Source organism: Oncorhynchus clarkii, chromosome 21 (genome assembly GCF_045791955.1).
Source record: "Oncorhynchus clarkii lewisi isolate Uvic-CL-2024 chromosome 21, UVic_Ocla_1.0, whole genome shotgun sequence".
In the NCBI taxonomy this organism is placed as follows: domain Eukaryota; kingdom Metazoa; phylum Chordata; class Actinopteri; order Salmoniformes; family Salmonidae; genus Oncorhynchus; species Oncorhynchus clarkii.
The window spans coordinates 10,728,872-10,752,437 of record NC_092167.1 but is presented as its reverse complement, the minus strand read 5'-3'; the positions used below and the strand labels follow the sequence as shown (position 1 = coordinate 10,752,437).

The 23,566-nt window shown below is 47.8% G+C and overlaps 1 protein-coding gene across 4 annotated transcripts; it reads right to left on the bottom strand.

Moving 5' to 3' along the window:
* Window positions 1-106: 106 nt before the first annotated feature.
* Window positions 107-23,363, bottom strand: LOC139378519 (golgin subfamily B member 1-like). Of its 4 annotated transcripts, none has more exons than XM_071120759.1 (22): window positions 23,260-23,363; window positions 20,532-20,622; window positions 19,898-20,077; window positions 19,453-19,566; window positions 19,111-19,278; window positions 18,870-19,001; window positions 18,653-18,766; window positions 17,472-18,087; window positions 17,280-17,356; window positions 13,881-13,950; window positions 7,479-12,699; window positions 6,934-7,357; window positions 6,455-6,688; window positions 5,374-6,201; window positions 5,043-5,215; window positions 4,764-4,923; window positions 4,116-4,232; window positions 3,618-3,788; window positions 3,313-3,413; window positions 2,783-2,854; window positions 2,377-2,473; window positions 107-1,763 (listed from the first exon to the last, which is right to left on the bottom strand). In XM_071120759.1, exons 2-22 carry the CDS (start codon window positions 20,610-20,612, stop codon window positions 1,623-1,625), a joined length of 9,291 nt encoding a protein of 3,096 aa, XP_070976860.1. In that variant the 5' UTR covers window positions 20,613-20,622; window positions 23,260-23,363; the 3' UTR covers window positions 107-1,622. The 4 variants fall into 4 exon arrangements, with proteins under 4 accessions (XP_070976860.1, XP_070976862.1, XP_070976861.1 ...); XM_071120761.1 differs by having other exon boundaries at window positions 3,618-3,752; XM_071120760.1 differs by having other exon boundaries at window positions 4,122-4,232.
* Window positions 23,364-23,566: the final 203 nt, after the last annotated feature.

Below are 23,566 nucleotides of genomic sequence, written 5' to 3'. Positions count from 1 at the left end.
CTTGCTACTGTATCAAAGCTGGACACAACTGTACTCAAAACGATAATGGTTGTTAATTAGTAAAAACACACACTCTCATTCCGTAATAAACTGCAATAAACATCCATTTGTTTTCCCAATATATTTCAATTAAAAAATAGCCCAAGAGTAACCAACACTTATCATACAGAGATTTGACACTTAAAGGACTAGATTTACTTTGCACCAGTTATTTTCATCAGGTCATAAATCACGTGTCATTCCCAATATTTGTCTGATCTTTTCACCAGTTATGTTCTAACTAGTCCCCTTTGAAATTGACTGGTACACATCTAGTCCTATCCTTCTCAGTGGGCTGTGCTGAAAAACACTTATCGTTATCCATCCTCAAAAGCATCATCAATCATCATGACAATTCACTCTATACAGCACAGTACAAGGTCATTAACAATAGAAGTTAACAGAGGACAAGTGAGTCACAAGATGTGTAGTGGGACAACAGACACCAAGAATACGTTTTTGAGTAGTAATTTTTCCCAGCAGTATTGTGTTCACCATACATTGTAGTAGATTATGCGGTTTGAATGAGTAAGCAATAAATAATGCTAAATTATAGGAATCATAGATTGGATGGACATTATTTGTGGTGTCACAGAAAAAACACCAACACGATTTAATCTGGAATGGACAACATTACACCAGAATGGCAAATGAATCTGACATGAAATCAATAGAATAAAACCCTCATCTGTGCAACAATGGCAGAAATTGGGGAATTGATTGGATAACCCACATCCAGTACATACATCCAGTACATACATCCTGTACATACATACTGTACATACGACATACAAATACTACAGGAGTCAAATATGCCAATGACGGTGCCCTCTCTTTAATTACAGAGAAAACGAAGAGGAAGAAGGAAAAAGAAAACAAACAGATGTTTGTGGGAATGTAGTCATAGCAGGTTGTACACGTTTCAGTTGGTGTCCATTGTACGTGAGAACATAGGAGAGAGAGAGAGAGATCTGAACAGATCCACAGATCCTAACCCTCACTCCATCCAGACATGAAGTGATCCTTTATTCTCCTCATTTAAAGGCACTAAACCACCACTAATATAAAACAGGCTGAAAAACTAAACACCGTGTAAATCTACTGTATAGTGTCATTTCATGTTAGTTCCCCCAGGTACATTTAAAGATGCATAATATCCACGTCCCTTTATAGAAGTCTAACAAACAACAGCTCTGAGGTAGTGCAATACTGCTTCTCATTTCCTCTACAATAACATTTGACTGATCATGTACGCTAACGGTAACATATTAAATATTGATTGCTAACGGTAACATATTAAATATTGAATCCAATCAATGATGGCAGAGGGTGTTTTTGAGTCCCAGTATATAAAACAACTATTCACTTTGGTTAACAGGCTAAGACACATTATCGTCATTTTTTTGTTGTATCAAAAGTGCATGGTCTGTGTGTGTGTGTGTGTGTGTGACGAGTCTTCTCCTATTCTACAGTATTGAATGTAACAATAATATGATATCGGTCTTGGAGAGGGGGTGGGTGGGTCTGTGTCACATGTCCGTTATCTCTCCATCTCTCTCAGTCTCCAAGGGGTGGAGGGGGCTCTAAACGTAACCCCCCAGGCAGAGCAGTAGCAGCACGTGCACGGTGAGCAGGTAGAGGGACACCAGCAGGGGTGTGCGCTGGCGAGAGCAGAAGGACACGCGCAGCATTCTCATCAGGCCTGGTCCGTTGCTGCTCCGAATCTGATGGAGGGGGAGAGAGGGGGGCGAGAGAGAGAGGGGGAGAGAGAGAGAGAGAGAGAGAGAGAGGGAGAGAGAGGGAGAGAGAGAGAGGGGGGAGAGGGGGGAGAGAGAGGGAGAGCGAGAGAGAGGGAGAGAGAGAGAGGGGGGAGAGAGAGGGGGGAGAGAGAGGGAGAGCGAGAGAGAGAGGGAGGGCGAGAGAGAGAGGGGGAGAGAGGGAGAGAGGGAGGGGGGAGGGAGAGAGAGGGGGGGAGGGAGAGAGAGGGAGAGGGAGAGAGAGGGGGAGAGAGAGAGAGGGAGAGAGAGAGGGGGAGAGAGAGAGGGAGAGAGAGAGAGGGAGAGAGAGAGAGAGAGAGAGAGAGAGAGAGAGAGGGAGAGAGAGAGGGGGAGAGAGAGGGGGAGAGAGAGGGGGAGAGAGAGAGGGAGAGAGAGAGAGAGGGAGAGAGAGAGAGGGGGGGAGAGAGTATAGACAGTTACAGGAGGCAGTAGTAGTAGTAGTAGTAGTAGTAGTAGTAGGAGGAGGAACTGACCATTCTTACATGACAATGGTGAATGGACATTTCATCTTCAGATATGTATCCTGTGTAAATAATCCAGGGTGTTGGTTGGTACTTACTCGGGTGACAGAGCCTCCTGGTGGCTCAATGAGGACAGCTGTCTCAGAAGCAGAGAACTGCCCTTCATGGGCCGACTGCCATTCACCTTGGTTGATCCTACGGCAGGTGAGCGAGGAGAGAGATACTGAGTAAATACTGTCTGACACACACAGGAAAGCACACAGACAAGATCCAACACAAATATGCCAAACGATGACTTGAGGCCAATAATCCCATTATCAACACTGTACCTCTACAAATCACAGAGCAGAGCATCTCTATAGAGCCTGACAGTCACAGCAGCGAGCTGACATGCTCATTCCTCATTAGAATCACACTGTGACAGTGAGTGTAGAGCTGTAGGGGAAGGCAGAGGATGACCTCTGTCATGTGACGGGAGACACTAAGCTGTGATAACTCTCTTACAGTTTGAGGCGGTCCTGGGCGGCCATTAGCTGCTCCTCCACAGCCACCCTATACTGCTGCTCCTCATCCAGTCTGACAGGCACAAAGAAAGGACACATTAGCATGTCGGACATGCTTGCGTTATCATGGGCTGGGGCTGTGTGGTGTTGAATGGGTTTGTTGTGTCTGTTCTGTTTGTTATTGTTAATTTTTTTTGCGTGTGTGTTTTGGTCATTGGTAGAGAGACCGTGTGTGTGTACTGTATGTGTGTGTGTTTTGGTCATTGGTAGAGAGAACGTGTGTGTGTACTGTATGTGTGTGTGTTTTGGTCATTGGTAGAGAGAACGTGTGTGTGTGCTGTATGCGTGTGTGTTTTGGTCATTGGTAGAGAGAACGTGTGTGTGTACTGTATGTGTGTGTGTTTTGGTCACTGGTAGAGAGAATGTGTGTGTGTACCGTATGTGTGTGTGTTTTGGTCATTGGTAGAGAGAACGTGTGTGTGTACTGTATGTGTTTTTAAAGGGGGGTGTCGTGGGCTTGAGAATTGGTACCTGCGCTGGAGCTCTTCAAAATCCACCCTGAGGCTCTCGCTCTCTGAAGGGCCACTGTGCTGCTGAGGAGCTCCGGGGGCACTGTCCACTTCCCCTGTCCTCTGGGGGCCACAAGATAGTCAAAATCACTAAACATTGTAGAAATCACTATAGTGCAGTCTTAAATTGTTCCAGAGATGTCAATGTGTAAATCTAGTTCCTCTGTGCCATAGTGGACACATTATCTTTAAAAACATATGTTCAGTATGTATCAACTAGGGACAGTGAATGAATCAGAGCAGAGTGATATCCAAGGGCATGCTGACGTTGCGCTTGTCTTCGTGCAGTTCCTGGAGCTGCCTCTGGAGGGCAGTGCAGCGGCTCTCGGCCTCATCCAGCCTCTGGGAACTGCCTTGGAACTGGGAGGAGAGATGGCGGTTCTCCTCAAACACCTGCGAGAGCTGAGGGGAGGGAGGGACAGCAACGGGCTCAGCAGACTGTACACACACACACAAAACCAAAAGACAGAAGAACGAAGAAGAAGCAGAGAAGAAATGATGAAAGAAAATGGAAAAGGAGCATGCAAGAGAAATGAAAAGGAAAGAGCCAGAGGGAGACACATAGATGGAATATGTAATCATCTAATCCATAATCATGAAATGAAGTACTTTTCATTCAACCATGTCATTAAGTACTGAAAGTCAGAGAGGGTGATCAGAGGTAGTTGTGAGATAGCGTAGTAGGAAAACAGAATGATTGCAGGTAGGGTTGCTAAGACACGGACACGAGGCTATGGGTGACAGGAAGGAGGAACAGTCTGGTACCTCTACCTTGTTACTGAGCTGTGTAATCCGCTGCTCTCGCAGCTGAAGATCATTCAGCGGGCCACTCTCTGATTGAAGGACCTCTACTTTAGATGACAGGTCTGCCTCAAGAGGTGCCTGAGCACAAAAAAACACCAAACAATACATAAACAGCCATGGAGAAGAGACAACAGAGGTGAACCATAATCACACCATTTAACCGTCTCTTAACTGCACAAATGCATAACTTAAACCTAGATTTGTAGAAAACTTTGTCCAGTACAGGCCAAATGTATGCAGCAAGCAGAATGCATCTTGCCACAGTCAACACTGCTGTTCTATCATACTATTTATCCAACTGCGCGACCAAGACACAATCCACTTTATATTTGTACCACAGTCGTACTTGACACAGCACATTCATCATTTACACTGTATATCCAGTTGTGAAGATATCCGTTTTATTACTATGCATACGACCTTTAATTGGTTGTTATTTTGATTGGTCCAGAAAAAGGTGATTTCACTGCACCTTTTATACCCGCTGTAAACTGTGTACGTGACAAATACAATTTGATTTGGACATGAACAGCAGTCTGCCATCTCACTAATGCCTGGTCCAAGTACAGTCGTTATCAGTTTCAGATTTAGAGGTGTCCTCCTCCTCACCTGTCTCTGGTGGTGTTCCTCCGGTGGTTTGGGCCTGGTGGCGCGGGCCTCCTCCAACATGGCACCGAGCTGGCGCACCTGCTGGTCACGGTCTGAGAGGGTGGCCAGGGTCTGCTGCTTCAGGAGCTCTGCCTGGGCCTGCCAGTCAACCTGCTCCAGCCTAGAGAGAGACAGATATACCTATGTAGCCAAGGCATAGACACTCATATACCTCTAAACATGATTAAGAATGTTTGGATTTTAAATAACATAAGCAGCTCTTTATGAAGTATGTCTCACCTGAGAATTTCTAGTTCCTGGTTCTCCCTCTGCCTCAGGTTGTCTAGCTCCCTCATCCTGTCCACCATCTCATCAGACCTCCTCTTCTCCTCCTCTAGCTCCTGGCTGAGTCTAGACAGCTCTCCTCCTCCCAGTCGAGTGAGCTCTGAGTGCTGCCGCTGGAGCTGTTCCAACTACAGGACAGGGAGAAACAAAGCTTGTGTTACTGTGGATACTGGTATATGAAAACACTATATACAGATAAGTTATGACATCACTACCATTGTGGTTACGTTAGTAGTGCTTTAATGGAATACTTTGTGCAAAATAGGAGATTACTCTGGTTGATTACCAGTCTCTCCCTGTCGTTCTGCAGGGCTGACAGGGAGTTCTTCAGTCCCCACACCTCCGCAGTGGATCCTCCATGGCCCGTGGTGGGTGTCTGCTGGCCCCCTGCCCTGCTCATCTCCTCCAGTCTGAGGCTGAGCTCCTGGGCCTGGCTGAGTGCCTGGTCCCTGCTGCCCTGCAGTGACGCCATGGCCTGGCCGAATGCCTGGTTCTGGGCCCGGAGCTGGCCGGCCACCTCCCTCTCCTCCAGCAGCCTCTGCTCCATGCTCAGCAGGTCTCGGGCCAGCTCAGCCACCCTCTCTGCCGCTGTCTCCGACTCCGTGCGCGTCACCCCTCCCTCCCAACGCAGTTCTTTCAGCTCCTTCTGCCGAGCCTCCTGCACCTCTCTTTCCTTGGCAAGGCTCTCCTCCAGGCTCTCCACCTGGGCCCTGGCAGCCTGCAGCTGCTCCCTCAGCTTCTCTACCTCCGCCCCGGGAGCGTCTCTCACCTGCCTGTTTCCACTATCACCAGCCTGGCTGAGTGTCTCCCTCTCCACCGCCTGAACAAAAGCCTCCCCTCCCTCCAGGCTCTTGATCTTAGCCTCTAGCTCAGCTCTCTCCTTCTCCAGGGTAGCGATGCGCTCCAGCTGGCCGGACAAGAGCTGCTTGTGCTGGGACTCCTTCATGGTGAGGACCTGGGTAAGGTCGTCCCTGTAGCCGTGAAGCTGGGCAGATAGCTTGGCCTTCTCTGCATGGAGGTCGTCCCTCTGGACCAATAGGGAGCGCAGCTCCTCCTTCAGACTGTTATTCTCCGCAGCAGCCTCCTGGATCAGAGCGTCCTTTTCCATCATCACCTGGGACAACAGACCCATTACGTAGAGGGATGGGTTATACAACTGGGGTACGAGGAAGACATTCTACAGTACTATCACACTAATAATATCCCTCTTCTCACTACATACAGTTTCAGCATGTCGATGACATGCGTGTACGTAAACAGACATGGACCATTTACCACCGATTTACATTAAGTGTAGGAGAATCCATTCAGAATCTCTTCTGCCATTTATGCCTCTGTACACATGAGTGTTATCATTGTTTATTTACCTGCAGATGTTTCTCCTCCAGCTGTTTGTACATGCCAAGTACTCTGTCTCTGTCGTCCTGTAAAGAGCCCATGGCCTTGGTGAAGGCGTCCAGCCTGGCTTTGCTGTGGCTGCTCTCCTCCTCTGCCTTCCGCAGCCGGTCCTCCAGACCCCGCACCTCCTCTCTCCTCTCCTCCAGCTCCTTCTCAGCCTCCTGGGCCCTGGCGTCAGCCTCCCTCCTGGCCTCCTCTGCAGCCTGGGGGGGAGAAAGCATGTAAGCAGTGAAGAAGATGCAGGAGTATGGGTTTACACATTTCCAAGCTCGTAAAACAACTTGATAGCTCAATCAAAACGGTAACATCACAATAAATTTGTAGGGAATTTTTACACCCTATTTTGAATAAATGTAGAATTTGACACCCTGGGCATTGAAATGAGCAACTATTCATTGTGATGACAAAACATGTCATAAAGCAGAGATGAAATAAAAGTGATGCGTACCTGTGTCACGGCCTGCTCCTTCTCCCCCAGCAGCTCTACCTCTCTCCTCTCCTTCTCACTCAGCTCTGTCTGCAGGCTCTCTGTCAGGGTCTTGGAGGAGCGCAGGTCTGTCTCCAGTTGTTCCACGCTCAGGCCCAGCCTTCTCCCCTCTGCTTCCCTCTCCTTCAGCTGGGACCTGGCCTCGTTGGTCTCTCCCTGCAGCTTCCCAACTGCCTCTTCCAGGGCCTGGGCTCTGTGGCGGAGCCCCTCCGCCTCGCTCTCCAGGGAAGCCAGATGGGCGCGAGTGTCAGCCAGGGAGGTCTCAGTCTGGGCTAGGGACTTCTGAAGCTCCCCCCTCTCCTGCTCCAGGGCAGCCTGGTTCTCACGGAGCCTCTTCTCTTCCTGCTCCCATTTCAGCTGCCACTGCTCGTCTGCTTTCTGCAGTCTGGACAAAAAACAAGAAAAAAAAAACACATTACATAACACACTATAGTGTATCACAAACCTGGCAGGAAATTGGGGCAATTTAATTAATTAACTTTTTCAGGAACTGTAGCCATTTTTACCTGTCCACTGTAAGCTGTAGCTCTTCTCTCTGTGCGGTCTCTTTCTGCAGCTGTTCAGCCAGATCTCTGGAGCGGGTCTCTCCCTCCCGCACCTCGGCCTCCTTCCCCTGGAGGGTGCTGTTGAAGCGACTCTCCCACTGCCGGGTCTCATCCAGCACGCGGTCCCTGTCGTCCTGCAGGGAGGACATACAGCGCGAGAAGGCAGCCAGTCGGGCCAGAGACTCATCCAGGCGGGCCTGCATCTGCTGGGCCTGTCTCTCAGCGGTGTCAGCCAGCTCTTTTGCCTCCCGGGTGGCATTCTCCTCTCTCTCCCTCTCCCGGTAAGACTCCTCCAACCTCAGCTCAATCTGCTTCAGCTCGGCTCCCAGCCTGAACCTCACAGAGTCCAGGCTCTGCTCTGCCTCTGCTTTCAACTCAGCCTCTCTCTGTAGAGCGGTCTGCTCACAGGCTCTCCTTTCAGCTTGGGCCTGGCTGGCCTCTGTCTGGGCCTCAACCAGCTGGGCTTTGCAGTTAGATAGCTCAGCCTCAGTCTTCTTCAAAGCGTCTGTGACTTTGGTCCTCTCCAGATAGGCTTGCCCAAGCTCTTTGTGGATCTCGTTGCTGCCCAGTTGCAAAGCCTTGCCCTCCCTGGCCATCTCGCTGATCCTTTCCTGGTACTGGATGCAGTCCTTCTGCATCTGGCGCACCTCCAGCTGCTTCTCTCTCAGTAGCTCCTCCAGCTGCTTTGCCCGACTCTGGCTGCCCTCTTTCACCCTCTGGGCGGACTTCAGCTGCTGCTCCAGCTCCCTCTGCTTCCCTGACTCTGCCTCTGCCTCGGCCCTCTCTCTCTGGGCCTGCCTCTTGTCCTCCTCCAGCCTGGCTGCCCGGTCCCTCTCGCTCTCGGCCAGGGCTTCCAGTTCGGCCCGCTCCCTCTCCAGTCTCTCCACCTCCCGCTGCAGCTCCGCAAGGCGCTCCCGGCTGTCTGCCGCGTCCTGCTGGTAGCCGGCGATGCTGCCATTCAGCTGGGCCAGCTGGTTCATCAGACGCTCCTCTAGGTCGTCCTTCTCTACCTCCAGGCTGCTGTGGAGCTCCTGGAGTTGGGCTTCCCTTTTAGAGCTCTCCTCCATCAGGCTCTGTTCCTTATCTTTACTCTCCTGAAGGAGCTGCTCCAGAGAGGCTAGTCCAGCCTTGAGTTCAGCCTCACTCTTTTGCCACTGTTCCCTCTCTGAATGTAGGGCTGCCTCCATTTCCCTCCGCTTTCCCTCAATTGTGGCCAGTTCACTTTCAGACATGTCCGTCTTCACTGGCTCCTCCCCCTGGGTCTGTTCCTTTTCTTTACTCTCCTGAAGGCGCTGCTCCAGAGAGGCCAGCTCAGCAGTGAGTTCAGCCTCACGCTCTTGCCTCAGTTCCCTCTCTGACTGTAGGGCTGCCTCCATTTTGCTCAATTTCACATCAATTAGGGCCTGTGTACTTTCAGTTATTTCGTTCTTCCCCGTCTCCTCAAAAGAGTGCATTTCAGGTGCAGCTACCTCAGACTCTATAGCCTGACTATGTGGCTCTATGTCCTGAGGCTGGCTCTTAACTGGCTCTTGGGTAGTTTCAGTCATGACTGTACTAGACTGCTGGGCAACAACAGTTTCCTCCACTACATCATCAGAGCTGGGGGTTTTATCTCGAGCTAATCTGTCCCCTTTCTCTAGCTCTTGGGCTAGTTGTTCCCTCACCTCAACAACTTGCTGTTCTAAGGAGTCCCTCTGTGCCGTAGTGGCATTCAAATCAGCTTTCAGAGCCTCAAACTCTTCTTTGAGTCTTTCAAGTTCTCCTTTGAGTGCCTTGTCCTCCCTTCTTATTCCTTTCTTTTCATCCATCTCTCGGAGTCTCTCATTCTCCTCCTCTAAATCCATTATTTTCTGCTGCTTGGTCTTGGCAAACTTCCTCATCTTGTCTTTGACAGTGTCCACCTCTTTCTGGGCCTCTTCTTTCTGCCGTTCAGCCTCCTGCTTGGCTGCCTCGTGGGTCCTGGCTCTAGCAACAAGCTCCTTCCTCTCCTGCCTAGCAGCTTCCAGCACCCGTCTCACACGCTCTGCCTCATCACTCACGTTCTCATAGGACTTTAGCAGAGTCTCATACTCATCCTTCATCCCATGCACCTTCTCCTCACATTCTCTGCATGTCCGGGCAGCCTCCTCCTTGGCAGACTCGGCCTCTCTTTTACAGAAGTCTTTCTCTGTCAGCATACCCTCCATGGCCAGCTTGAGGCTCTCGCAGGATCCCCCAAGGCTCTGGTTCTCCACCAAGGTCCGATCGACCTCCTCTATCAGCCTCTCTCTTTCTGCTCTCAGCTTCTCCAGCTCGACTTCTCTAGCATCCATCCTCTGCTGCAGTTCAGTGATGACTTTCTCAGTGGAGGCCAACTCCTCTTTCTGGCTTTTGTTCTCTTTGAGGGCCTCTTTGCGGGAGATAAGGGCGGCCTTGAGCTTCTGCTGAAGCTGCAGGATCTTGGCCTCGCTGCCCTTCTCTTCCTCCTGCCTCTGGGGGATCTCGGCCTCCAGTCTCTGGCTCTTTTCCTTCTCTGCTCTCAGGCCTTCCTGCAGGGAGGCGATCGACTGGTCCTTCTCATACACTGTCTCTTGCATAGACTGGAGGAGGGAGCTTTGCTCACCCAGCTGCTGGCTAAGCTCCATGATCTCATCGTTCTTGTTGCTCAGGAACTGCTTGAAGTCCTCCACCTCTGTCTGCAGGATGGCAATGGTGGACTCAGCGGAGTCTGAGGCGGCTCCTTTGGCCGCAGCCTCCAACTCTGCTTTCACAGCTTCTGCATAGGTCTGAGCCTGGAGACACTTCTCCCTCAGAGCCTCCAACTCCTCATAGACATGTTCAATATGGCTCTCCTTCTCTCTCAGGGCCTGCAGCTCTTTGCCCAGCTCTAGAAGCTCACTTTCCCTGAGTGACAGGCTAGCCTGGCTTTCCTGCAGTTGGCCCTCCAACTCTGTACAAGATGCCTTCTCAGCCTGGACCTCTTCTTTCAGAGCTTGAAATGAGGCCTCAATGTCAGCTGAAAGTACCTGAGAGGGTTCCTCAGCACTGGGAATGGGTTTATCACCTCGTTGTTGTGCTTCGTTCTCAGGAGCGGCAAAGTCCACCCAGTCTTCCTGGACCCAATCTCCTGCAGCTGGCTTCTCAATCTTTTCCACTGCAGCGTTGGTCTCCAGCTCGGCATGGACTTCCTTCTCTGTGCTCTCCTCTTTCTGTGCCTGCAGTTCCTCGAGCTCTCTCAGTCTAGTCAACAGCCCATCTCGTTCACCAACCTGCTCCTCCAAACGCTCCAACAGCCCGTTGTACTCTTCCTTTTGCTGTTTAAGCTGTTCGCGGTGGTGCCTGTCCTTTTCTTTGGCCATGCGAATGGTGTCTTTGCGAGAGTCCTGGGCCTCCTGGAGTTTCTTTTGCAGTGTTTCGCAATCTGACTCCAGTGAGGCCACCTGGGACTGCAACCCAGTGATTTCAGATGAGGTGTCAGCCTCTGGAGTGTGCTGAGCTCCCTCACTCAGCCTTCTGTTCATTTCAAGTGTTTCTTCCAGAACCTGATCCTGCTGGCTGATTTTCTGTTCCAAAACCTCCATGACCTCTTCTTTGGACCTCAAGGCTTGTCTGAACTCTTCGAGAGTAGTCTCAATTGCCATATCCTCTTGTTTTCTGTCTTTTTCTAAAGCTGGTACACTTGCAGGGGCTTCCTCTGTTGCTTTCCCTACTTGTCCTTTCCTTTGATCTGCCTCTTTCTCAAACGCCGCAACTTTTTTCATCAGCTCTTTGCGCTGCACCAGGGCTGCCTGCAACCTCTTTTTAATGGTGGCCACTTGGGTTGTCAGATCCTCTTTGTCCTTTCGCAAACTAGTGAGCTCATCACTATCCTCTACATGACTCTCCCCTTTCGCTTTCTCTTTTTCTCCAGCTTTCTCAAGCTCAATTATCTGCTCCTTCAGTTTCTTGACTTCAGCACTCATCAGGAACTTCTCCTCACCGGTCTGGAGCAGTTTGGCAGACATGCCATTGCTCAGCTCCATCATCTCCTGCTCTTTCTGGGTGATGCGCAGTTGCAGCTCGTTAATCTCTGTGTCCCTCTCACACAGTACAGCTTTGGCCATGTCCCTAGCCTGGGAGATCTCCAGTAGGCTGGCCTCCATGTCTTGGAGCTTCTGCTCCAGCTCAGAGGAGGTGATCTCCCCTTCTTCCAGCTGGGCACTCAGCATCCTGGCCTGGCCCTCCTGCTGAGAGAGAGAGTGCTGAGCCTTGTCCAGGTCTGCCTGCAGGGCCTGGATCTGCTGCTCTTTGGAGCGGCCTTCTGTCTGCAGGCCGGCCAGCTGCTCCTCCAGGAGATGCATCTCCATGCTCTGCCTCTCCAAGTCAGAGCCACTGTGCTGGGCCACCGTGTCCATCTCTGACCTGGCTGACTGGAGCTCTTCCTCATATCTCTGGGCCTGGGATTCTGCCTCATCCTTGGCAACTGTCAGGGACCGAATCTCTTCCTCAAGGCCTTGGGTTCTCTCCTGTGACTCTGAGGCAGCCTCTCTCAGTCTCTGGAGCTCAACCATGAGCTCACTGTACCTGTTCTGCAGCTCATCTGCTAGGGCCTGGGCAAACACCTGTCCAGGGGCAGAGTCAGAGTCAAAGAGGGTCGCCCCCTGCTGGCTGAGGTGCACCTGCACAGTCTCACGGATGATGACTGATGAGGACTCCACCTGGACTGTGGATGTTTCCTGCTCAGAGCTGTTCTCTTCCCAGGATTGCATCTGGAGCTGGCTAAAGCCCTGCAGTATGGGAGGCGACTGCTGACCTTCATCTTGGTTCACAGCCTCTAGGAGGGTCCAGCTGCTGTGGGCCACCTCGGAGTCACTGCTCGTGACCATCTCATCAGAGGAGGCCCCCTTAGATTCTCCGGGAGAGTCAGACTGGGGTTCAATGAACTCTGGACTGCTCTCGTTATCAGCGGAGACTGACAGGATTGACCTATCCTCTGCCACCAGGGTGGTGTCCTCCTCTCGCGTGTCTTCTAGGAGGTCTGGCAGCACTGTAGGACTGTCGCAGGGGGCCATGGCAGTGTCCTCACTCTGGTCTAGAATCTGATCAGCGCTTACCTTGAATGCATCATTTGAGCCCTGCTCTTCAGCCAGCACAAGACTCTCTCGCAGGGCAGCCAATTCATGGTCTTTCTCCAATAGCTGCTGCTCCAGAGCCAATATTTGGGCTGGGGAAATCAATAAAGATGAAAATTAATAGCCAGCCTAATTATCTCACAATACACAATTAATTGATCATACCTGAATTGCCAAAACAGATATTTTTTTCATGACTCTGCCTATATATTATAGATTTCCTTTCAGATTTTTGCTTCTAACTGTTAACAATTGAGATGATTATTGACATACTGTCAACATACTGACAATACTGTTAAAATACTGTCAATACTGTTGACATGTCTACTAAACCACCAGTCTTTCAGGTTTAGTTACAGACTGTGTGAAATGGGTAAGGCCTGTAACCGCATCTGCATCACTATGCCGAACTCTGTTGGCAGTGGGGCCTGTGACAGCACAGTGTCCAATCCTATGCAAACACATCAATAGAGGGTGTGTGTGTTGCTGGCAGGATGTATGACTGGTCCTGGTGGGTGGCTTTCAGATGTATGACTGGTCCTGGCGGTTGGCTTTCAGATGTATGACTGGTCCTGGCGGTTGGCTTTCAGATGTATGACTGGTCCTGGCGGTTGGCTTTCAGATGTATGACTGGTCCTGGCGGTTGGCTTTCAGATGTATGACTGGTCCTGGCGGTTGGCTTTCAGATGTATGACTGGTCCTGCCGGTTGGATTTCAGATGTATGACTGGTCCTGGCGGTTGGCTTTCAGATGTATGACTGGTCCTGGCGGTTGGCTTTCAGATGTATGACTGGTCCTGGCGGTTGGCTTTCAGATGTATGACTGGTCCTGGCGGTTGGCTTTCAGATGTATGACTGGTCCTGGCGGTTGGCTTTCAGATGTATGACTGGTCCTGGCGGTTGGCTTTCAGATGTATGACTGGTCCTGGCGGTTGGCTTTCAGATGTATGACTGGTCCTGGCGGTTGGCTTTCAGATGTATGACTGGTCCTGGCGGTTGGCTTTCAGATGTATGACTGGTCCTGGCGGTTGGCTTTCAGATGTATGACTGATCCTGCCGGTTGGCTTTCAGATGTATGACTGGTCCTGGCGGTTGGCTTTCAGATGTATGACTGGTCCTGGCGGTTGGCTTTCAGATGTATGACTGGTCCTGGCGGTTGGCTTTCAGATGTATAACTGGTCCTGGTGGTTGGCTTTCAGATGTATGACTGGTCCTGGTGGTTGGCTTTCAGATTCAGAGAATAAAAACACACATTTTAAAATAGGTCTCCTTACCTTTTTCAGCATCAGTCACTTCTTCCACAGACGGGTCAGTCACACACTGGACCAATGACTCCCTAGCAGCCTAGGAGAGAAAGACAAAGGCCTGAGTTATTTCTGAACACACAGAGGGTGTAAACCTTATGACTTAATAATACATCAATCCCATTGAAGTGGGACTACATTCAAAATGAAGTGAGTTAACAGTTTCACACAGCTGTAATGTAGTTACACAATAGTTACACTGTAGTTATGATGAGCCTGGGTGTGAAGGTCAGCCCAGGGCTGCAGTCATAACAGAGGATCAGTGGAGAGGCGATTAGCATTGCCTTGACCCAAACGACAGGAGGACATTCTGCCTCAGCATTATTAAACCTAACCACTGTCTCTGTCCCTCAGGCTGTCCCCTCTGAGATAGATCGTGGCCGACTGACCTGCCCCAGTAGTCAGGGCAGAGACCAGAGACACTTCCCCACATGAATAAGCATGTGCGACACTCAATGTGCTGACTGGGCAGTCCTCACAGCACAGTGAAATAACAGCACACCAATAGATCATATTGTATCAGACTGCACACACATACAGCACACATGTCTACAGAGGGTTTGTCGCTTTCTATTGTGACTCCGCACAGTCAACAAATTCTGTCTGGAAAGGGGATTGTCGAACAATTAGATTGAACATACAGTGCCTTCAGAAAGTATTCACACCCCTTGACTTTTTCTACATTTTGTTGTGTTACAACCTGAATTTAAAATGGATTAAATTAAGATGTTTTGTCACTGGCCTGAACACAATACCCCATAATGTGAAATTGGAATTATGTTTTTAGACAAAATTATTTAAAAATTAAGAGTTAAAATGTCTTGAGTCAATAAGTATTCAACCTCTTTGTTATGGTAAGCCTAAATAAGTTCAGGAGTAAAAATGTGCTTAACGAGTCACATAATAAGTTGCAGGGACTCACTCTGTGTGCAATAATAGTGGTTAACATGATCTTTGAATGATTACCTCATCTCTGTACCCCACACATACAATTACCCCTCAGTCAAGCATTGAATTTCAAACACAGATTCAATTACAAAGACCAGGGAGCTTTCCAATGCCTTGCAAAGAAGGGAACCTATTGGTAGATGGGTAAACATTTTAAAAGCAGACATTGAATATGCCTTTGAGCATGGTGAAGTTATTAATTACACTTTGGATGGTGTATCAATGCACCCAGTCACTACAAAGATACAGGCATCCTTCCTAACTTAGTTGCCGCAAAGGAAGGAAACCGCTCAGGGATTTCACCATGATGCCAATGGTGACTTTAAAACAGTTACAGAGTTTAATGGCTGTGATAGAAGAAAACTGAGGATGGATCAACAACATTGTAGTTACTCCACAAAATTAACAGAGTGAAAAGAAGGAAGCCTGTACAGAATAAAATTATTTCAAAACATGTCTGTTTGCAATAAGGCACTAAAGTTAAACTGCAAAAAATGTGGCAAATAAATTAACTATTTGTATTCAGGACAAAAAGTTATGTTTGGGGCAAATCCAACACAACACATCACTGAGTACCACACTTCATATTTTCAAGCATGGTGGTGGCTGCATCATCTTATGGGTATGCTTGTCATCAGTAAGGACAGAATAGAGCTAAGCACAGGCAAAATCCTACAGGAAAACCTGGTTAAGTCTGCTTTCAAAAAGAGACAGATTCCCATTTCAGCAGGACAATAACCTAAAACACAAGGCCATTTATAAACTGGGTGGGTCGAGCCCTGAACGCTGATTGGCTGACAGCCTGGTATATCAGACCGTATAACATGGGTATAACAAAACATTTAGTTTTACTTCTCTAATTATGTTGGTAACCAGTTTATAATAGCAATACGGCACCTCGGGGGTTTGTGATATACAGCGTTGCGTCGTGCCTAAGAACAGCCCTTAGCTGTGGTATATTGGTCAAATACCACACTTCTGGCCTTATTGCTTAAATATACACTGAGTGCACAAAATATTAAGAACACCTGTTCTTTCAATGACATAGACTGAACAGGTGAATCCAGGTGAAAGCTAGGATCCCTTATTAATGTCACTTGTTAAATCCACTTTAAATCAGTGTAGATGAAGGGAAGGAGACAGGTTAAAGAAGGATTTTTAAGCCTTGAAACAAGTGAGACATGGATTGGGTACATCTGTCATTCAGAGGGTGAATGGGTAAAACAATAGATTTTAAGTGCCTTTGAATGGGGTATGGTAGTAGGTGCCAGGTGCACCGGTTTGCGTAAAGAACTGCATACACTGCTGGGTTTTTTCTCAACATTTTACCATGTGCACTAAGAATGGTCCACCACCACCATCCAGCCAACTTGACACAACTGTGGGAAGCTTTGGAGTGAACATGGGCCAGCATCCCTGTGGAATGCTTTCGACACCTTGTAGAGTCCATGCCCTGACTAATTGAGGCTGTTCTGAGGGCAAAAGGGGAGGGACCGGGGTCAACTCAATATTAATAAGGTGTTCTTAATGTTTTGTTCCTAAGTGGCCTAGTTACAGTTGACTTAAATTGTCTTGAAAATCTATGGCCAGACTTGAAAATGGCTGTCTAGCAATAATCAACAACCAACTTGACAGAGCTTGAAGAATAAAATAAATAAAAGTGAAAATATTGCACAATCCAGGTGTGCAAAGCTCTTGGAGACTTACCCACAAAGCCTCACAGCTGTAAACGCTGCCGAAGGCGGTTCTAGCTGTATTGACTCAGTGGTGTGAACACTTATGTAAATTAGATATTTCTGTATCTCATTTTCAATAAATGTAGTAGCACTTCTAAAAACATGTTTTCACTTTGTCATTATGGAGTATTGTGTGTAGAGGGGTGAGAGATTTTAAAAAATAAAATACATTTCAGGCTCTAATACAACAAAATGTGGTTTATGGGTCAAGGGTTATGAATACTTTCTGTAATTTCACTGTGTGTGAAAACATCTGACATAAATACATGCCATATATTCACATAATAATAATTAATAATTAACATAATAACACTCTTGGATCATTGGTCATAGTTTTTTTGGCATAACTTCTCAAATAACGAGCATTGTAAGACATCCACAGCTTTGTCTTTTACACAGATGAAAATGAGCCCACCATTTGGTCAAATTACAGAAATACATTAGAGAATCTAGCAATGGGTACAACAGACTGAAGAGTCTGGTAATTTGGGGTTCACAGATAATAAGCCATATAAGCTATTTCTCCCAAAGTACATTTTGATGTTTATTTTCAGGTTATTACAGGATTCAAAACAAGCTTACAACATGTGCTACCTTAATTAATTTAGTAGTCGTAACAATACCCTACATTAATTTAGTAGTCGTAACAATACCCTACATTAATTTAGTGTGTCTGACTGCTCACCATTCCAATTTGCTGCTCCAGCTGTTGTATCCTAGCAACTGCCTCTTCGCCTTCTGCGGTGCGCTTATCCAGTTGTTCTGAAAGAAAAAAAATATATATTAAATACGCTGCAAGCAAGCCACTTGTTAGGGTATCATGAATGCTATACATTTATAAACGGAACTTGCATGATAGTGTATTTGGTTCCCTTACCTTGCAATGTCTCCATGGTGTGGGTGACCTGGGCGCAGCGTTCCTCGCTCTCCCTCTGCTCCACCCTCAGCCTCTCCAGCCGGGCCTCCAGGGCCTGCAGTGTACCCAGGCACTGGGCCGGGTCGGTGGGAACAGGGCTGTCCTCCTTGACCCCCTCTCCAGCCAGAGAGCGCAGGCCTGTCAACAACTCAGCCAGGGCCTCTCCTGCCCTTTGCCCCTCTCCATACTCCTCTCTTAAGGCAGCAAGCTCCTTCTCCAACCTGGCTACTTCTCTGTTGGTCACTTCCTCCCGCTCTCTAGTGGCACACTCCAGTTTCACTGTCAGCTCCTCCATCTGGGTTGATCTGTCTCTCTCTGAAGCCTCCAGACTGGCTAGCTGAGCAGCTCTGTCATGCTCGGAGGCCTCCAGGTTGGCTAGCTGGGCTGCTCTGTCCTGCTCGGAGGCCTCCAGGTTGGCTCGGAGGGCCACCAGCTCTGCCTCGGCCTGGCTGGACCACCCAGCCCACTGCTGCCTCTCCTCCTCCCTCTGCCTGCCAGCCTCAGCCAGCTCCTGCTCCCTCTGCCTACCAGCCTCAGCCAGCTCCTGCTCCATCTGGCGGAACTGAGCCGTGAGGATCTGCAGAGAGAAGGGGGAGAGTTAGAGATAGAGGTAGAGTGAGGCAGAGAGGGGGAAAGAGGCAGAGAGAGAGAGAGAAAGGCAGAGAGGACAAGAGAGGCAGAGAGGGCAAGAGAGGCAGAGAGAGAAAGAGAGGCAGAGAGAGAAAGAGAGGCAGAGAGGGAAAGAGAGGCAGAAAGGGAAAGAAAGGCAGAGAGAGAGGGGCAGAGAGGGAGAGAGAGGCAGACAGAGCAGAGAGAGGCAGAGAGGGAGAATGAAGACAGATGAAGGCGGGGACGGTAGGGTCTACAAGGAGGACTGCTCGGCTGTGCCAGTAAAGCAGCCCTTATGTAACATGCAACTTGTCAATCACCAAATGTACTTACTCAATCAGTGTCACTCCGCTGTCACACTAGTAACTTGGTGAATAATGTAATACAGTACTCTGTGTCAGTCTCTTCAGATGGGCTCATTTTGCTCAAGGGTCAGTCAGGTTGCATTGTTATTCTATTGTGGAACCTTCATTGAGAAAACACCATTCCCACTATGGCTCTACACTGACCAGCACAGTAGAGCGTGTCTGTACCTGTTTCTGCTGGTCGGCATTGTTCAGCTCCCCCTGCAGCATCTCCAGCACCTGGCAGCGCGACCGCATGGCTTCCTCCTGCTCCTCACAACGCCGCTGGGCTGCACGTAGAGCCTAGCAACACACACACTAAAGGCTTGGGTACAGGCTAAAAACAGTGTATAGGACCTGGCCTGTGTGAGGGAGTGTAGAGTGAGTCAGATAATGAAGTTTTTACCTGCTGTACCTGCTGCAGCTCAGCGTCGTTCTGGCTCTGCACTGTGACCCTCAGCAGCTCGTCCTCATGCTTCTGGATCTGCTCCTGGAAACGCACGTCCTTTTCACAGACAACTGCCTGAAGCACACGAACCTAAACGCATGACACATCTCTGCAGTCAGCTGAAGGGCCCTTTTTTTTAATACAATGCAATCCGGAACATTTTCATTGAAAATGGTTAGAGTAACAACAAAATTGGCACCTGCTCCGTGTGTACGGCTTCCTTTTCACACAGGGCCTGTTCGGACATCTGGAGACGCTCCTCGAGGTTCTTCGCCGAGGTCGAGACCTCACTGAGCTGCTTCCTCAGCTCCTGGAGTTCCTCCTCCACAGCAGGAGCTGAGCTGGTGAAGGAGCTGTCTGGAGAGCTCTTCAGGAAATAGACAAGGATTTCAAAATGTTATTGATGACAAAATAGTCTAGTGTAGACCAAACTGGCTGTAAAGAATCTACAACATTTTAACTGAATACATAACAGCTAAAATACACATCAGAACCATGCTTAATGAACGGAGAGTTATTTGAACTCAGCTAAAGGACTTACTGTTGCTCCCTCCTGCCCCTTGAGGTCAGCAATTTGTTTGTTCAGAGTAGCCATCTTGGTTTTGGCCTGCAGCTTCAGTTTAGTGAAGCGTGCCTCCGCTGTCTCCCTTTCACTCTGTAAACACACCAACAAACACAGCATTGAAACTTGTGTTCCAGCAACAACAGCATCATCTCAGTATACTTCTGACCATAATCATTATTTGACAAGAAGTGCATCAAATATGAATATTTCATGAACCCAACCCACAAAGGAGAGTAAAAATCGAAGCTATGCATTGAGGGCACATCCATATAAAACCACTTGCATTCATGTCTCACACACGCATACAAAGTCAAAGCAATACACACAGGCACGCGCACAGGCACACACACACACAGTCAAAACAATACATGCAGGTCCACAAAACCAAAGGAAAACACACCCACCTGTACCCAGGCCTCACCTTGAGCTGCGTTTCGAATGTGGCCAGCTGGCTGTCCTTATCTCTGACCACCTCCTTGAGATGCACAGTCAGCTGCTCCAGATGAGCCAGCCTCTCCAGGGGCTCCTCCTCCACCCCAGGCCCAGACTCCTCAGGGGCCCCGGGGGCATCTCCAGGGGGGAGCTGGGGGACCAACATATCCTGCAACAGAGCCACAGAGAAGAAGAGTGGATACAAATATGGGGACTTGGAGAACATTAAGGTCTTCAAAGGTGATTCGTTAGAGCAGGGTTTCCCAAACTGGGTCCTGGGGTCCCTCCTGGGTGCACGTTTTGGTTTCTGCCCTAGCACTATACAGCTGATTCAAATAATCAACGCTTGATGATGAGTTGGTTATTTGAATCAGCTGTGTAGTGCTAGAGCAAAAACCAAAACGTGCACCCAGGGGGGACCCCAGAACCGAGTTTGGGGGACCATGTGTTAGAGTGCTGATCAGTTTTGCCTTTTAGATCAGAATAGATTTATTATTATGGACAGAGAGGTACTGATCCTAGTTAAACACTACTACTCTGAGACAGTTGATAAATATGGGGCCCAGGACAGAAAACATTAGTTGTTATGTAAGCTTGTGAGGGGTTGAGGGAGTCTCTCTTACCTGAGGGGCTCCATCGGGGGGCTCGTCCCCAGACAGCTCCTGCAGGACGTTGGTAAAGCCCTGGGACAGCCGGCTGAACATGTAGCCGAAACTGGTGGTACAAGACAGAGACATTAGGCCTTTATCTGGACAGGTGGGACCTGGGTCATGGTCAGTAGGTTGCAAAAGATCCTACCCAAAAAAGGTCCTTCAAGAGGTCCTACCTAAACTTTCCAAATATATTTTGGGGCTTTCTTATCTTCTGAGTCCATAGATGCCACAACAAAATAAATTATAAGCTTATCAAAAGTTTCTTAAAAATTGTGAATATTCCATGCAGTGTTTCTTCCCATGCAAGATCCCTGATCAAAGTAAACCCATGTCCTAACATGATACTTTCACCTTGGTTTGACATGATAGATATGAGATTTCTGAGAGATGCCCAAGATTCTAGAGTTTGGAGATTGAGCGGTGGTAGGCAGAAGCAGGCGCGTAAACATTCATTCAAACAGCACTTTCTTTGCGTTTTGCCAGCAGCTCTTTGTTGTGCGTCAAGCATTGTGCTGTTTATGACTTCATGCCTATCAACTCCAGAGATGAGGCTGGTGTAACCGAAGTGAAATGGCTAGCTAGTTAGCGCGCGCTAATAGCGTTTCAAACGGCACTCGCTCTGAGCCTTCTAGTAGTTGTTCCCCTTGCTCTGCATGGGTAATGCTGCTTCGATGGTGGCTATTGTCGTTGTGTTGCTGGTTCGAGCCCAGGGAGGAGCGAGGAGAGGGACGGAAGCTATACCGTTACACTGGCAATACTAAAGTGCCTATAAGAACATCCAATAGTCAAAGGTTAATGAAATACAAATGGTATAGAGGGAAATAGTCCTATAATTCCTATAATAACTACAACCTAAAACTTCTTACCTGGGAATATTGAAGACTCATGTTAAAAGGAACCACCAGCTTTCATATGTTCTCATGTTCTGAGCAAGGAACTGAAATGTTAGCTTTCTTACATAGCACATATTGCACTTTTACTTTCTTCTCCAACACTTTGTTTTTGCATTATTTAAACCAAATTGAACATGTTTCATTATTTACTTGAGGCTAAATTGATTTTATTGATGTATTATATTAAGTTAAATTAAGTGTTCATTCAGTATTGTTGTAATTGTCATTATTACAAACAAATGTTAAAAATCGGCCGAATAATCGGTATCGTCCTTTTTTGGTCCTCCAATAATCAGTATCGGTGTTGAAAAATCATAATTGGTTGACCTCTAGATCAAACTATACTAAATATATTCACGTCACCAAATAATTGATGAAAACACACTGTTTTACAATGAAGGTCTACAGTAGCATCAGCAGCCCTCAGCATGTTAGCACCATAGTGTAGCTGGAGGACAGCTAGCTTCTGTCCTTCCCTGGGTACATTGACTTCAATACAAATCCTAAGAGGCTCATGGTTCTCACCCCCTTCCATAGACTTACACAGTAATTATGACAACTTCCGGAGGACGTCCTAGAAACCTATCACAGCATGAACTGACATGTTGTCCACGCAATCAAAAGATCAGAGAATGAATCTAGTACTGAAAGCATAAGCTTCAGCTAGCTAGCACTGCAGTGCATAAAATGTGGTGAGTAACGTTAGTTGACTCAAAGAGAGAGAAAGACAGTAGGTGAATGGTTAACAAAATAATTTATTCATAAAATTAAGGAAAAGTAAGATAGAGAGTGTTGTATTTTATTTGTGTTACTTTCACTTACTTAGCTAGCAAATGCAGCTAGCTAGTTAAGTGTACAGAGAGGGGTGCTATGTTAACTAGCTGGCTATCCAACACTGGATTTCTTCCAAGGTAAGCTTTTTATTTGTACTTATTGCCGCTGGTTCATAAACGGAAAGAAACTGGGGAAAAAAGACCTGAATTTGTCCAATAGAAATTCACATTTGCAACTGTCAGCTAGATGCAGTCAAGAGTGTGGAAGGTGGTATTGACTGTGTCACTGTCTGTCACCTTGATTCTCCACCTCATTCATAGGCTAGGTTGTAGCAACATCACAATGGGTACAGGGGAAATTAGAGTATCATGTAGTAGCCTAAACCTATCGATGTTAGCTGGGTGAATGTGAATGAGTCATCTGATATGCTGTAATAGAAATAAGGCCATACTCATAAAAATGTATCATCCTCCCTCATCTTAAATGGCACCGACCGCCACTGCAGTCAATCATCCTTTGTGTCAATAATATACCTGTGGCAACATACATTTACGGGCATTATTTTTATTGCGACCCAGATAGTTCGTGCAGAGGGCCTCGGGGTTCGAATGTCACCCGAAGAACCGAACACTGCCGAACAATAGGGCCATTCGACTGCGGCTGCGTCACTTCGTTTTGCCCACTACTCCTGAACAGCAGATTATGGGGAGAAATGGATGGCTTACTTTCTGAACATTTTGACAGTGCTGGCTCCAACCATAGTAAGAGTATTTGATGTTTATACATAAATCGGAATTATGATGTATTGGTTGCGCTTGTATAAAAACAGCACAGTAGACAATCTGAGAGAAAGCGAACGATTTGGCTTTTCAGTGCACGTAGACAAGCAGCTAGCTAGCTTGCTGGCTAACAACGATAACAACATTGTCTAAATATATCGCCGTGCCTTGTTTTTTTGGAGCGTGTGGCAGCTGTTCTAAATTGCAACTATGTGAATGGTGTGCTGATAGTTGAAAGAACGAGCGACTAACCTGTATGAAAGCTTCTCAGATTTCTGTTTATTCTTTTTATTTGATAAATCTCCTCTGCTGTATTTCTGTGCATAGCCACATCACCAAACATCCCGGAAACAAAACTTGCAGAACATCGATTGGCCAGTGGAGGATTGCTCAACAGTAAGGGGGAGTCTGTCAATTCCTACCTTTACCATTTTTATAGAGACCGTCTTAGGGACAAGGACATTTCAAAAAACGAAAAATGTGCAACATGCGCCAAAACACTTTTTACTTTTTTTTTTTACAAGATAATGTTTTTGTATTTTTATACCACGATTAACCT